The 14,346-nt window shown below is 38.3% G+C and overlaps 4 protein-coding genes across 5 annotated transcripts; 2 read left to right on the forward strand and 2 right to left on the reverse strand.

Annotated features, from left to right (window-relative positions):
• The first annotated feature begins 1,105 nt into the window (after positions 1-1,105).
• On the forward strand, positions 1,106-5,732 carry LOC18993740 (putative DNA (cytosine-5)-methyltransferase CMT1). Its single transcript, XM_006417297.2, has 20 exons — positions 1,106-1,345; positions 1,447-1,543; positions 1,684-1,791; positions 1,893-2,012; positions 2,109-2,208; positions 2,415-2,575; positions 2,665-2,730; positions 2,820-3,080; positions 3,193-3,251; positions 3,339-3,405; positions 3,595-3,924; positions 4,005-4,073; positions 4,157-4,243; positions 4,332-4,419; positions 4,489-4,607; positions 4,704-4,805; positions 4,892-4,935; positions 5,034-5,103; positions 5,203-5,306; positions 5,415-5,732. The coding sequence occupies exons 1-20, from the start codon at positions 1,206-1,208 to the stop codon at positions 5,575-5,577; spliced, it is 2,355 nt and encodes a 784-aa protein (XP_006417360.1). The 5' UTR covers positions 1,106-1,205; the 3' UTR covers positions 5,578-5,732.
• A 16-nt stretch (positions 5,733-5,748) lies between these two features.
• On the reverse strand, positions 5,749-7,951 carry LOC18993742 (partner of Y14 and mago). 2 transcript variants are annotated; one of them, XM_006417296.2, is made up of 5 exons: positions 7,802-7,951; positions 6,925-7,182; positions 6,677-6,790; positions 6,333-6,581; positions 5,749-6,150 (listed from the first exon to the last, which is right to left on the reverse strand). In XM_006417296.2, the coding sequence occupies exons 2-5, from the start codon at positions 7,111-7,113 to the stop codon at positions 6,022-6,024; spliced, it is 681 nt and encodes a 226-aa protein (XP_006417359.1). In that variant the 5' UTR covers positions 7,114-7,182; positions 7,802-7,951; the 3' UTR covers positions 5,749-6,021. The 2 variants fall into 2 exon arrangements, with proteins under 2 accessions (XP_006417359.1, XP_024007722.1); XM_024151954.1 differs by lacking the exon at positions 7,802-7,951 and having other exon boundaries at positions 6,925-7,202.
• A 505-nt stretch (positions 7,952-8,456) lies between these two features.
• Positions 8,457-11,738, forward strand: LOC18993741 (uncharacterized aarF domain-containing protein kinase 2). The gene is made up of 5 exons (XM_006417299.2): positions 8,457-8,757; positions 9,024-10,368; positions 10,463-10,726; positions 10,849-11,004; positions 11,283-11,738. The coding sequence occupies exons 1-5, from the start codon at positions 8,750-8,752 to the stop codon at positions 11,400-11,402; spliced, it is 1,893 nt and encodes a 630-aa protein (XP_006417362.1). The 5' UTR covers positions 8,457-8,749; the 3' UTR covers positions 11,403-11,738.
• A 218-nt stretch (positions 11,739-11,956) lies between these two features.
• LOC112083871 (protein PLANT CADMIUM RESISTANCE 10) lies at positions 11,957-13,762 on the reverse strand. Its single transcript, XM_024151952.1, has 5 exons — positions 13,335-13,762; positions 13,002-13,065; positions 12,690-12,854; positions 12,521-12,586; positions 11,957-12,434 (listed from the first exon to the last, which is right to left on the reverse strand). Exons 1-5 carry the CDS (start codon positions 13,637-13,639, stop codon positions 12,282-12,284), a joined length of 753 nt encoding a protein of 250 aa, XP_024007720.1. The 5' UTR covers positions 13,640-13,762; the 3' UTR covers positions 11,957-12,281.
• Positions 13,763-14,346: the final 584 nt, after the last annotated feature.

Below are 14,346 nucleotides of genomic sequence, written 5' to 3' on the forward strand. Positions count from 1 at the left end.
GTCCATGCCACCTCAATTTCCCTACAATAACAACAAATAGGTACTTCTAGGTCAAAATCATGTGCGTATGATACAAGATATATACTAATTATTAGACCCTAGAAACACTAACCCATAGCAAGTGAAGATAAAGCTGATAATGACTGGTAATTACAGCTAGCTAATGCGATTTTAAATAAGCACAATGCAGAAAGAGCACAACTCTACGAGACATATTGTTAACCACTACACCAAAATATATACTAAAGTATTCGAGCCTAGAAACATTTACCATCCAGAAGTAGCAGGTGAAGGTAAAGTTGATAATGACTGGCAATCAAAGTCAGCAAATGCAACCTCCAACAAGCATAATGCAGAAACACATACATAACCAATAATTTATAGTTGGTTACTATTCTTGACAGTAAAAAGAAAGAAAGAAGAAAATAAACGTAATAATCATGTCCAGCGGTGTTCTACATACCACCATCCGACCGGCGATGCGCGTGGCTCACACGCGCCGCCGAAACAGGGGATACTAACACATTTTCATGCCTGTTACATCGTTTAAGATCAAAAGGCAATTGTTTACGTAGCTAGCTGAGGGAAAGAGGACAAGTATATTTATTTTCTAACAAAATCAGCATCGGAATTTTTGAACAGCTCTTAGCTACATTGTAGATGAGCAAAATAGAAAATAATAAAAAACCACATGGTCAAATATTTAGAATGACAGTAGAAATTCACACACCGAATTCAAAACTTGAGATGTCGAAACAGATTCACCGCTTACGATTTCGCCCTTCCTTTCTAGTCGAATTTTCTGTTGATTGCGCCGTTTTTACCTTCGATCGCTTAGACTTGGAGAGTGTCTTCTTCTATTCTATGGGCCTTAATTGGGCTCATTAGGATCAATTTTGTATTTTTACGATTAATGAAGTCAAATTGAAATTATAAACAATACTGGGGGGAGCTAAAAGTGATTTACGTAGAATTGGAAAAAGAAAAAAGGCGCGACGAATTGGTATTCTCCCGCTTGCCATGTCTGAAAAGATATCCAAATTTTGTTTTTTTTTTGTCTTTATTTTTTAATTGAAGTGTATTTGGAGAAGAAGAAAACCTTTTTTGAGTTGTAGGAGTAAAAGAGATCCAATTTCAAAATCTTCTCCAAATACACTTCCTTCCTCTCTGTTGATTCTTTCCTATTCTCGTTTTTTGCCAAAACAATGAAACGGCATGAACCTGAGGCGGATCTGTGCTTCATCGGAGAACCATTCTCAGCCGAAGAAGCTATGAGGAAATGGCCCTTTCGCTATAGATCCTCGAAGGCTAGAAAATCTGTAACAGTGGAAAGTCCCAAGGCTGGGTAAATTGGGTTTTTTTTTGTCTCTGTTTTAAATTCTTCGAAATGTTTGTGTTATTAAGATTATGTTTTGTTAATCTCCTCTCGTATGGTTCTTAACACAGTGACAATAAGGAGGAGAAGCAGCAGGCCAAACAACATTATAACCGAGCTATTGTTGATGGAAATCTCTTCAATCTTGGTGATAATGTCTATGTAAAGGTACTTATTTGATCTGTTGTCTGATAATGGCTTCATAATACCGAATTAGCTTCAGACAGTAAATTGTTTGATTACTTCTGGTTTGGTGTTGTCTTATTCGGACATACTAATGTATCTGATGTAAACTATTTTCCACGTAGGCTGAAGAGGGAAAACCGAATTATATCGCAAAAATTCTTGAGTTTTTTGAAACAATTGATGGCAAACCGTTTTTCCGAGCTCGATGGTTCTACAGACCAGAAGATACGGTGAGAATTACTGTGTTTTTGTTGGCTAGTTCTTTGCCTTATATAATGTCTCTTGCTCTTGCTAATTGATGTTCTCATTTCCGTTCTTTTTGTACTCTTAGGTTATCAAAGCCCATGCACATGAGCTGCAAGATAAAAGAGTATTTCTTTCGAACGTTGAGGATGATAATCCTCTCAATTGCATCATTTCTAGCTTGAAAATTGTTCAAATTCCACCAAAGGTACCAATTACCCTGAAATCAATGGTGTGGTTGAATTTTTTTCTGATTTGGCTTTTCATGGATGTCTTCATTTAGATTACTTTTTTTTTACTACAGATCGTTTCAACAACGGAGGAGAGAATAATACCGGAGTGCGATTTCTACTACGATATGGATTACGACCTTGAACACTTGACATTTTCAAGTGCAGCTGATGGTACTTATATATCTATTGCCCACGTTTTAACTAGTTTCCTTTTAACTCATTGTTCGTCTTTTTATTTTATATGAGCAGTATCTTATCTATGTTAGTCATTTTAGCTTTGGTTTCTGTTGTTTTATCTTTCACATCCTTATTAACTTGCTTCATAGTGTTTTTAAGAAAACTGATGATTTCTGTCTTGTCAAAATATTCCAACACAGATTGTGATGGATCATCAACAATTTCAAGCGAATCTGATTCCAATTCTATTGAAATTCCCCACAAGAATGAAAAATTCTTACTTGATCTATATAGTGGATGTGGAGCAATGTCAACTGGGTTGTCTATGGGCGCTTCCCTGTCAGGCATAAAATTGATTACGGTATACAGGTTTTCATGAACACTCATGTTCCACATCAACATTTTTGTTGGTTTTTGAGCAAGATTTACTTAGCTCTTTCTGATTTGCAGAAATGGGCAGTAGATATCAACGAATTTGCTTGTGATAGTTTGAGACTAAATCATCCTGAAACCGAGGTAATTTTTCAGTGCTGGTTTCGTATAGTGTGTTAAGGAAGTAGATTCAATGTCCGCAAATGTAATCAACTGATTTGAATGTTGAGCAGGTGAGAAATGAAGCTGCGGAAGACTTTCTAAGATTGCTCAAAGAATGGAGAAAGCTATGTATAAAGTTTGCTCTTATTTCCAGTACCGAGCCAATAGAATCAGATGGTGAAGAGGAAGAAGATGGCGACGAAAATGATGATGCAGATGAGGATAGTGATGGGTCTGAAATTCCTCCTGAAGAGTTTGAGGTAGACGAATTCCTTGATATTTGTTTTGGAGATCCCAATGGATCAAAGGAGGCATCTGCACTTCATCTTAAGGTACAACTACTTGACTATAAAGTCGGAACTTCCATTAGATGTACAAACAAAATTTTATCCTTTGTAAGATGTAATTCAGACATTGGTTTTCTTTTTATTTCAAAACTCTCAGGTGCGTTGGAAAGGTTATGGTCCTGATGAAGATACCTGGGAGCCTTATGATGGATTAAAGTAAATATTCCATATCACTCTATATTTCTCCTTTTGTATTAATGTTTTATCGTTGATTATTTATGTGGTTTACTTTATATACAACAGAAAATGCAAAGACAAGTTAAAGGAGTTTGTGACAAACGGGTTTAACACTAACCGATTGCCCTTTCCTGTAAGTCGTTCTACTTGCTTACTATTCTGTTTTAGCTGTTTATGATGTCTACCCTTTTAGTCAATGCTTATATGTGTTTGATTCAGTTTAAATAATTTTGTTTGGTTCATAAAGAATACATCGTCTGAAGATCTTATGGTTTTTGCTCCAGAATAACTTTAGTCTCTTCCAAAATTTGTTTCTTTGCAGGGTGGTGTTTATTTTGTGTGTGGAGGTCCTCCATGTCAAGGGGTTAGTGGCTTTAACCGCTTCAGAAATAAAGATGCACCGCTTGAAGATGAGAAAAACAAGCAGTTGTTGGTTTATATGAACATTATCGACTATCTGAAGCCAAATTACGTGCTCATGGAAAATGTCGTCGATCTTCTGAAGTTTTCGAAGGGGTTTTTAGCTCGTTATGCTGTTGCTCGTCTGGTTGCAATGAACTATCAAGCGAGATTAGGCATGATGACTGCGGGTTCTTATGGTGTACCTCAAATCAGAAATAGAGTGTTCCTGTGGGGAGCTAAACCAAATGAGGTAAATATTTGTTAGATAATAGTTAGCACTAATACATTGTCGTAGAAAACGTTTTTCCTCACTCATAATTTCGTTCACAGAAACTGCCACCATACCCTTTGCCTACTCATGAGATTATCGGCAAAGGCTCTACCACTGTAGAATTTGAGGCAAGTCTTTTTTCAGTGATGTACTTTTAATCTCACGGACTCTTGGTTTTATGCATTGCTTATTCATTTTTTTGTAATTGCAGGAAATACAAGTTGGACATTGTCAAAAGAATCTACTTCAGTTAGAAAAGGCTCTTACTCTTGCAGATGCGATAAGCGATCTCCCACCAGTGTGTATCTAAACTTTAAGTGGTCAAATCTGACTATGAAACATGATGTCTATATAGCTCATTGTTCAATGCCTTTTTTATGCTGCAGGCGACAAATTGTGAGGAAAAAGATAAAAGGAATTATGGGACAGTACCCCAAACAGACTTTCAGAAGTTCATACGTCTTTCTAGAGCTGGTGAGAAGCTCAAACTCCATAGATTTTCCATTAACGCTTACCTAATATTAACGAACATTCTTGTGTCAGAGTCACTAATTCCCTGTGATGGTGGAGAGGCTTCACAGTCAAGAATGTTGTATGATCACCAACCACTTCAACTAAATGACGATGATTATGAACGTGTTTGCCGAATTGAAAAGAAGAAGGTGTGGCTATCTTTTGATGTATCTGTGATAGTATTTGCTTTGATGGTGCAAGGTGTAATAACATCTATTCATGTTATTGTACTCTTACTGCTACAGGGTGCCAACTTCAGAGATTTAGGTGGTGTTTTAGTTAAAGACAACAGAGTCAAATTTGACCCTTCTGTAGAGCGACCAAAACTGAAATCTGGAAAATTTCTGGTACAAATGAATCCATTCCCAGCCTTATGGTATTTCAGTTCCCAATTTTCTGCAGCTTCTTATGACATGGAGTGTGTTTTTATCAGGTTCCTGATTATGCAATGACATTCGTCAATGGAAGATCAAAAAAGTGACTTTCTCTAACTAATATTCCTCTCTTGGATTCTATTTCCATTAACTGGTAATGTTAGATTCACTAAAGTAACTCATTTGCTATCTGAATTTCAGGCCATTTGGTCGTTTGTGGTGGGATGAGATTGTTAATACGGTTGTGACACGAGCTGAACCTCACAACCAGGCAAGTCTTTTCTTTTCTTTATTACATTTCCATTTGCTTTTTGGGGTGCCCTTTTGAATTCTCTAGTGACCTCTTTGTCGTCAAATCTGGTTTCTGCAGAATATAATCCATCCGTTGCAAGATCGTGTGTTGACTGTCCGTGAGAACGCCAGATTACAAGGATTTCCTGATTTTTATAAGCTATGCGGCCCAATAAAGCAAAAGTTAGTCCTTAATTCCTGCTCCTTTACAAGCATGTTTCTAGATTTTGCTGTGTGTTTAATGTTGGAGATTCTAATATGAAAAACTGGTTTTTGCATCTGGATTACCAGATACATCCAGGTTGGGAATGCGGTGGCTGTTCCTGTAGGGGTTGCGTTAGGATATGCATTTGGGTTGGCAAGTCAAGGGCTGTCCGATGATAAGCCTGTAATAAAGCTCCCCTTCAAGTATCCTCAATGTATGCAGGGAAATACTGAGGAGCATTCTGCTTGAGAAAGTAATAAGAAAAGGTCCGTCTTCTCATGTTGCAAAATGCAAGGAAGAAGAGGAAGATCTTGTGATTCTAATATGATTCATTTTTTTACTCACTTTGAACAACCAAAGTTTGTTGTTATTGTGAAGTGTTGAGTTTCTATGTGAGACCTAACAATTGTGATAGTTATATACTTCAAACTACTAAGTGATTGATTGATTGATGTTAGCTACTGCAACGTTCTGTCACAACACAAAGTTGAGGACCAAACACAAACACAACACAAAGTGGCATCAATTCCCATGAGAACTTAGGCGTTGCGCCAAGTTCATTAGCCCAGATTTCTGGCAAAAGCTTAAAACAGCCTCCTTTTCACTAATACAAATTCGGATTGGCTCCAGCAATTTCACGAGAAAAGCTAAAACCTATCTAAAAGCTAGACAACTCGTTGATGCTGCAGAAAGCTAAGTCTCCTTATCCTCCAAAGCCTTGAGTTCTTCTTTCCATTCCTCCAACTTAGAGAATTTCTCCAGTTGCTCGGGCGTTAGGTCTCGGGGAGCAGTCTTCTGCTGTTGAGCTTCTGTGAGTCGGATCTGCAAAAGTTAAGGTGACAAATTGACAACTACACAAAACCACGCAAAAATTTCAACTTGGGTAGCATTACACTTGCAGCACAATATTTTGCGAGCCACAATGAGGAATCTGGAGAGCGAAGCTAAAAAGTACTCGAATGTCTTATTCTAGTTAAAGCAGCTGAGAAAGAACGAAATCTTACTTTCTTCTTTAGTGCACGTATTCTTTTCTCAGTGTTTTCTCCTGCAGTTCCAGGATTGGGTGCTTGTCCAAGGTCCGAAGTACGAGAGGATACATCATTATTTGAAGAAACGTGCAAAGCATCCAAACCAGAAACCAATACATTCACAGATTGGGATCCATTGCTTGGAGTCACAATGGAAACAGCTTCTTCCTTGTCTACATTACTAGCTGATCCATCCTCAGAGCTGTTACCTTTTTCTGCAGTAGCCTGAAGAGGTGATAATTTGTTAGCATGTTCCAATAACTGAAGTCGAAGCTAGTAACATATGAAGGTTACAAATCACATAGAGTTGAAACACATACCTGTAATTTCTTCTCTTTCTTACGTTCGTTCCTTCTAGCAGATTTCGTCTTTGGTTTAGGAGTTGGATCAGGTTCATAACCTGGAGGTATTTGTGAGACCATTCCCTTCTTCATCTATTGCAAAGAAAGAGCAAAAATTTGTAAAGAATTTGACTGACTTAAATAAAACTCAAACGATTCATTTCCACAAGAATCAACAAACGAGTCCGAGAACAGAATATAGTGTTGAGGGAATAAAGATTCCATACCAGAGTACCTTTGGACTGGTAAACTTCAACTTCATCTTGTGGAGTATAACCAGCTCGAATCCGGATGGGTTTCCGATAAGTACCATCAGGTCTACGTGTAGGCTCCAGAATCCTCTCGCCTTCTTTAAGGTTTTTGCTCAGTTCTGCCATTTGTTTTTTTGGTTCTCCGCTTCTGTTGCTGCTTCCCATCTGATTCCTTCAGGTTTTCAATCACCCTTGTCACTTGTCTTGTTTCTCAGCTATAAGTTCCTTGTTTTGCTGAATCAAATTTGCAGGGTTCATCAAAAATGCATGGACCTTAAAATATTTACACAGAATATAAAGCTCCAAACATAAGCAACCAGTCAAGAAATTCGCCAAATTAAACTTTCAAAGACTAATGACTTCCTACAACCACCCAAACAATCAGTGATTCAATGCCTTTCACATTCTTGCAATCAAAACTTTTTGTTAAGAAACTAATCAAGACAGGTGGCCAATTACTCAATTTAATTGTTCAACACTAACTTTGACCTTCTCTAGTGTATACCCATTAACCCACATCTTACTCGTCAACAAAGCACAATGTCCCAAGCTATCTTTCTGTATTATCAATCATCAAAGTATAAATCTTTGGTGATAATATCCAGTGGCTGCTATTAATAACCACAAGCCAATACAGATCCTAAAACCATACACAGAGAGAGAAAAAAAAGACTTTTTTGAGGATTCAAAGTTTGACCACTCTTAAAAATTCTCAAATTCGTCTCCTTGCAGTTAACCAGCACTGTAAATCAATCAAATTTAGTTAACCTATCTTTTTTTCTCCGGCGGCCAGAGTTATCTACACCTCGGTTGAGAAAGAGAGAGAGAAGAAAGAGCGGAAAAGGAAACTGACCTTGGAGATGGAGCTTTTCCTCCGTCGCCGGAGAGCCCAAATCCGGTGAAAAGTAATATTGAATGAAAGAGGCTTTTTGGTCGACCGTGACTTGACCCTAAGGAATGAGATCGAGACAGGTTAATGGGTTTATTAACAACATTCTTTCATGAATTCGACTGGAAAAACAAAAAGGTAAACAAAAAATACTAGTATTTTTTCTTTATGATATATATTTTTTTTTGACAATTCATTAACCTATAGGTAATGGGGGAAAAAATCAAATTTAAGATTTTTCTACCGTACCGTACAAATACAGATCTTTACTTTTAAGACAAAAACTATATTAAATTGCTGAATTCAAACACACCTTTTGGCTTTGAACACAAAAAAAACATACAGACCTTTTGGCTTTCATGGCTTCACATTTTTTGGGGGTTTCAAACTGAACATGTATTCCAAACCCATTTTCTTATAACAAAAACACCATTAGCTTATGTATTTTTGATTTGGTTTTTACTTGAAGAATTTGATTTTTACTGTACAATAGATAGATATTCACTTACTACAAATAATAATATTTAGTTACGACAGGTTGTCTTTGGACCGACCATTGTTCACACCTTTGCCTGGGTTGACAATGTCACACGTCGACTAAATAAAATTTAGCGTTTAAGCTAAAGCCCACGAGACCTCCAATTTCGCTTTTGTGGGCCTCTCTCTCTCTCTCCTAACGAAATCTCCGACCTGACCTATTCTCTCTCTCTCTCCCTCCGTGTCGGCTTTAGGTTTTCTCCGGGAGGTATTTTCGAACCCAAATTAACGCCGGGAGGAAAAACGGTGACCGACTAATCCTTGCCCTTGCCCGCCTAAAGCTGAAGTCAATGAGAAAATGCTCCTTAAGCTTAACGTTTTAGAGATCCATACCCAACAATCGGCGTTTTCACATTTTCTTGCACCATCGCCGCCATGTCAAGGTTTGTTCATCAAGCGGGATTATATTCTTACAGACCCATCAAGTTTCGTATTTTTTCCGGTCTGTTATGAATTGTGATCCGTTGTTTTTGTTTCCCCGGTTTCCCATTTCCTCGGAGACTCATTTATGATTCCTAATGTAATTTTTTACTAAATCTGTGTATAAAGTTTTGGAATTTATGAGTTTCATTGCTTTATTCGTCTGATTGATGATCGGATCCTTCTCTTGGCTCTCTTAGCTGATGATTTTCTTGCTTTGCTATTGCAGATTTTTTATCTTTAGAATCGTAGGAAAACACACGCAATCTCTTTTGTCGAACCAGAAAGAGAGAGGGTCCCAATGGGGAAGCTATAGAACTGCTATTACAGCTGCTCTAAGGTCGCCCCAGTTCAGAGTTTACTCGTCCTCTGCTAGACTTCCAAGCAATGGGCATTGTACATTTTCCCTTCGAGATCCTAAAGGAAGCTTTTTGAGGAATCATCTGTCGCGAAGTTATTCTACGGCCTCTGCAAGAAATGTAGCTACTCATCATGCTCAAGTCGCTTGGAAAAGGATTCATCATAAGTGTTCCGTGCGCCAATGGAGCTTACCTCGTATAAGTACTATTGCTCAAGCGTTCACCTTGTCGATTACCCGTTCACACTTGTTAATACCCGGCATCGTTGCTCTCACTTGTGGACAAGTAGCATTGGCGCAAAGAGCTCCCAATTATGCGTTAGATCCCTACCCTTCACATCAATCCCTCTATACAAGGGCAAAGAATGGTCCCATCTTTCTGTCTTCGTTGTTGTTTTCGGTTATAGAGGGTTTTATTTTGATTGGGAGGGCTTTTTACATAGCTTGTTTGTTTACTCCTAGTGTTCTGATGGGTCTGGTTGTGGAGTCATGTGGGCCTCGTTTTAGGAAAATATGGCTTGAGATGGTCCATCGAACTCTGGAAAGAGCAGGTCCTGCTTTCATTAAATGGGGTCAATGGGCAGCCACGCGACCAGATCTCTTCCCCAAGGATTTGTGTTCACAGCTCTCAAAGCTTCACAGTAATGCTCCTGAGCATAGTTTTGCCTACACTAAGAAAACTATCGAGAAGGCATTTGGTCGTAAACTTTCTGAGATATTTGAGGAGTTTGAAGAGGCACCAGTGGCATCCGGGAGTATTGCCCAAGTACATAGAGCTTCTTTGAGGTTTCAGTATCCAGGACAAAAGTCCAAGTCTTCGTTGGTTGCTGTAAAAGTTAGACATCCGGGTGTTGGTGAATCGATTCGAAGAGATTTTGTGATCATTAACTTGGTGGCAAAGATATCGACTTTTATTCCGGCTTTGAAATGGCTGAGATTGGACGAGAGTGTGCAACAGTTTGGTGTCTTCATGCTGTCTCAAGTTGATCTCGCGAGGGAAGCTTCTCATTTGAGTCGGTTCATATACAACTTCCGCAGATGGAAAGATGTCTCTTTTCCTAAACCTGTGTATCCACTTGTACATCCTGCTGTTTTGGTGGAGACATATGAGCACGGAGAAAGCGTGGCGCGTTATGTTGATGGCATGGAAGGACATGAATGGATTAAGACTAGATTGGCTCATATCGGGACTCATGCTCTCTTGAAGATGCTCTTGGTATTAGCATCTTTTTAGCCTTTTAAGATCGCTCAATTCTGATATATGCTTCGTTGTTGCTCTTCGTCTCATCTCATGTGAATGATGATTTCAGGTTGATAACTTTATTCACGCTGACATGCATCCGGGAAATATCCTTGTCCGGAAAAAGGCTTCACGTGGAGGCCTTTTCAAAGCGAAGAAGCCACACATCGTTTTCCTTGATGTGGGAATGACTGCAGAACTCTCAAAGAACGACCGAGAGAACTTACTTGATTTTTTCAAGGCGGTTGCGCTTAGGGATGGCCGGACTGCTGCTGAGAGAACACTTAAATTATCAAGAAAGCAAAATTGTCCCAATCCAGAAGCTTTTATCGAGGTAATAATATCTTGCCCCAAGGTTCTTTATCGCTCAGAAAACAGTTAAATTGTCAAACATATGGAAGATATCGTTCGAAATTCTTTCTTATGTGATGGCTATATACGTTTATATTCTGACAGGAAGTAGAAGAAGCATTTAAATTCTGGGGAACACCTGAGGGAGATTTAGTACATCCAGCAGATTGCATGCATGAATTACTTGAGAAAGTTAGACGTCATAGAGTTAATATTGACGGGAATGTATGCACCGTGATGGTAACAACATTAGTTCTCGAGGTTAGTCAAAATCTTTCTTTCTATTTTTTTTCTGAAATTTAGTGTAGATTTCAGATCACGCTAGAATTCATGGAACTTGGTATAGAAATGCATTCCTAAAGAGCACCGGACCTGAAAACTAGGCATATTATAGAAACAGAGCTTAAATATTTCACCTTTGAAACTGGTTGCAGCTTAGAGCATGGTGGTAACTATAGCCTAGGTTGATCCAGTTACTGCTTATAAACTCTGGAGAGATCAAGTTGGCTTTAATCTATTGTGATCGGTTTTGGTTACAGGGCTGGCAACGGAAACTTGATCCAGGATACGATGTGATGCACACGCTGCAAACAATGGTGCTGAAAACCGACTGGGCTAAGTCTCTTTCTTACACGGTGGATGGTCTGATGGCGCCGTAGGAGAAAGAAGGTCCCATCTTTGTCAAATTTTGTTTGTCATCATCATAGGAGGCGAAGCATTTTTTACACATCTTAGATGAGACTTGAGAGAGCATAGAAAGAAAGTACATGTTCTTTTGTTCCTCTTGTTTAATTTTCATTCTTTTCTCTTCCTTTTGCTTTTTGTTATTATGGATTTTGGTTCATTCTAACTACATAGATTGTATTTAGTCGGTTGGTTTTCCTATGTTAACCGCCCGTTTGTTCTCTGAACCGAAAGAACAATGAACATAAAACAAGAAAAAGACTGCCTGAGAATGGCACAGAGAATTTGAATAAAGTGTTTACATCCATGTATTTCTCCGTATCTATCAGTTTGTGATTGTCTCTTTCCCTTTTGGCTTGTCTAGTGTTTAACAAGGGTTTCAGAACCGAACCAGAGCAAAATGCCACACAACAGCTTGTTTCTGTTGTATCAATTACCTTTTGCAGTTTGTGATTTCTAGTGGATGCGCATGATCTGATTTTTGATACTTCAAACTGTATCCAATATTTGGGTTGAAAAAAGTTCATAATATCCCAACTCTTTGTGTATAGATTACAACAATTTTATGTGTTCGTCATCATCAAATGCATTATCGTACAAATAGGTGGCTGTATTCACATAGCTAGCATACAGATGGCTTCTAAACGTTTCTCCTTTTAAAACCTAAAATGGCTTTCAAATCGAACTTCCATGTTTGCTATATATAACAGTTTCGAAAACAAACATGAAAGTTTTCTTCTTCTAACATGATTCTGTTTCAATGGTTTAATGAACCAATCACCATCAGCGGATGCTGACACCAACACCTATGGATATGGGAGGCTTCGAGTTTGGTTTCAGTTTAAATGGTGTTGTTAGGGTTCAGATAACATTGTTGATACAATGGCTGGAGGCGAATGTAGCTCGAGAAAAGCTTTTCCTTCGGGATAGCCGCCTATGCATAGTGTGTCTCCTCGACCATGCCAGATACCGTCATGAACATTGTTCATCTCCAGTGTTTTTGATTCCTGCATCACATCACAAGCAAGTTGAACCAAAAAGGCATAATGGATACAGCTTGTTTTCAAGGGAATGACATGTGAACATTACACACCTGAGTTAATGTACAAAATGGGAAGATAAGATGGTGGATGCAGTCGTCAAAGAAACTATCAGTGCCCTGTATAGAAGAGAGTGGAAAACGTCATGATGCAGGAGAAAAGACGAATAATTTCCTAAAACACTCACAGAGAAAACAAGAAAAAGAAGGAGAAACTGCTTACTCTAATGTTAAACTTCCTTCTTATCTGCATGCGGAAGAAACCCAAGTAGGATGCAATCAAAATCACGAAAGCAATAGCCAGGTAGAGAAAGCAGTGCCTCTTGGTTACAGCAAAAGCTGCAACGTTGAAAATGGCGCCGGCAATAAGAATCATATGAACAGCACCCTGACACACACAAAATTGATCAAGAGGATGAGAAGTCAAATACATAGAAAAAGTCAGCATCTTTCAGTTGTTGCTACTTAAGAACGGGCAAAACAAAAAGGTTAGAGATCAATTGTATTTATCAAAAATGCTAAAGGGATCTTATACCTGAAGAAAGCATGAACCAAAACCAGTCCTATTCATGTTTTTCCCGAATCTGTAGCATGGACAGCTAAAAAACAAGATAAACAAAAGAAAAACACTATTACACAAACGTCTCTTGCTTCATAATCACTCTTTCAGATATGATAAACAACTCAATTTTCTCTTTCCTAGAAAATTCCAGGAATGATTCAAAAAAACCCAGAATTTTCGCCGGAAAATCTTTCTTGGAAATTTCAATTTCTGGAGAAAAATAGTTTCACAGGGAAAATGAATTTGAAGGCTATTCCAATTAAAGGATAATATGAGAAGAAGAAGAGAAAGAAAAAAAAAACTCACCAAGCGGATTCGATGCAGAGATGACGATCCTCGAAGCAATCCATAACATCGCCTTCCCAGAGTCGTAAAACGCCGCCGGCATATTCATCATCCGCCGCATCTTCTCCATCTGAGCTCTCGAGTTTCCTCCATTTCCCCTGCGTCTGAAGCGCAACCGTCGAGCAAAGCAGATCGAAATCCAACACAGATATTCCTTCCAATTCCGCTAGCACCTCCCTCTCTTCCACCGCTGCGCCGCCGCCGTCTTTTCCAATGTCGCCCATTGCAGCGGCTCCTCCACTCTCTAGTTTATCCGAATCCGCCATTGATGGAAAAGAAAGGTTAGGGTTTTTCTCTCTTCTTAAATTCCTCTTCTCTCTTTGCTCCAAAGGATTTGCCTTTTATGTGAAACGCCTTTTGATACTTTATTTGTTAAGTTTATTGTTTGTTTTTTTTTTGTAAGCGTTGGTGATTTGGCGGGTAATTAATTATTCATAAACCCAGCTAAAGCAGTCATTATTAACGGTACAGCTGTTGCCACGTGGATATTTCGGATAGTGGAGAGTGATTGATGTTTATTCTTATCCTATCTGCTCAATTATACGATTCCTTAATTTAGATTTTATAATTTCCGAAAAGGTAACAGAAAAAACAAATTGTGTTTTTTTTTATTATTATCATATGTAACGCTAAGATTTGTAAATCAAACACCGAATTAATAACGTTTCTAAAGAAATAGGACCTTAGCTAATTTAGGGCTTGACTATACTATTGTTTGAATCGAATCTTAAATTCTTAATTATGGGTTTATGAATAGTTAATTAGCAATTATGAGTCCTAAATATTGTTTTGTAGTCGCACTACCCTCCATGAATACTGTGGTGCCCATTTGAAGGCGTTCTATTAAAATTAGTAACGCACAAAAATCATAAAATGTATGGACTTAACCAAGAGTGCATTTGATTTGATGTCTTATTCTAAAATTTATGCTTTGTTATAATTTAATGCCTTTCTATTTTTTGAAATGGAGACT

The sequence above is a fragment of the Eutrema salsugineum genome, unplaced genomic scaffold (genome assembly GCF_000478725.1).
Source record: "Eutrema salsugineum unplaced genomic scaffold, Eutsalg1_0 scaffold_5, whole genome shotgun sequence".
NCBI classification, from domain to species: domain Eukaryota; kingdom Viridiplantae; phylum Streptophyta; class Magnoliopsida; order Brassicales; family Brassicaceae; genus Eutrema; species Eutrema salsugineum.

Coding starts and splice junctions, on each gene's coding strand:
- LOC18993742 (XM_006417296.2), bottom strand. CDS start 7,113: ATGGGAAGCAGCAACAGAAGCGGAGAACCAAAAAAACAAATGGCAGAA. Junction 6,582..6,676: donor AGAAAGAGAAGAAATTACAG/GTATGTGTTTCA, acceptor TCACCTCTTCAG/GCTACTGCAGAAAAAGGTAA. Junction 6,151..6,332: donor TACGTGCACTAAAGAAGAAA/GTAAGATTTCGT, acceptor TAACTTTTGCAG/ATCCGACTCACAGAAGCTCA.
- LOC18993741 (XM_006417299.2), top strand. Junction 10,727..10,848: donor ATCCAGAAGCTTTTATCGAG/GTAATAATATCT, acceptor ATATTCTGACAG/GAAGTAGAAGAAGCATTTAA. Junction 11,005..11,282: donor TAACAACATTAGTTCTCGAG/GTTAGTCAAAAT, acceptor TTTTGGTTACAG/GGCTGGCAACGGAAACTTGA.
- LOC112083871 (XM_024151952.1), bottom strand. CDS start 13,639: ATGGCGGATTCGGATAAACTAGAGAGTGGAGGAGCCGCTGCAATGGGC. Junction 13,066..13,334: donor CTCTGCATCGAATCCGCTTG/GTGAGTTTTTTT, acceptor CTTGTTTTTTAG/CTGTCCATGCTACAGATTCG. Junction 12,855..13,001: donor TTGGTTCATGCTTTCTTCAG/GTATAAGATCCC, acceptor TGTGTGTGTCAG/GGTGCTGTTCATATGATTCT.
- LOC18993740 (XM_006417297.2), top strand. CDS start 1,206: ATGAAACGGCATGAACCTGAGGCGGATCTGTGCTTCATCGGAGAACCA. Junction 2,576..2,664: donor CAGGCATAAAATTGATTACG/GTATACAGGTTT, acceptor TCTGATTTGCAG/AAATGGGCAGTAGATATCAA. Junction 3,252..3,338: donor GAGCCTTATGATGGATTAAA/GTAAATATTCCA, acceptor TATATACAACAG/AAAATGCAAAGACAAGTTAA.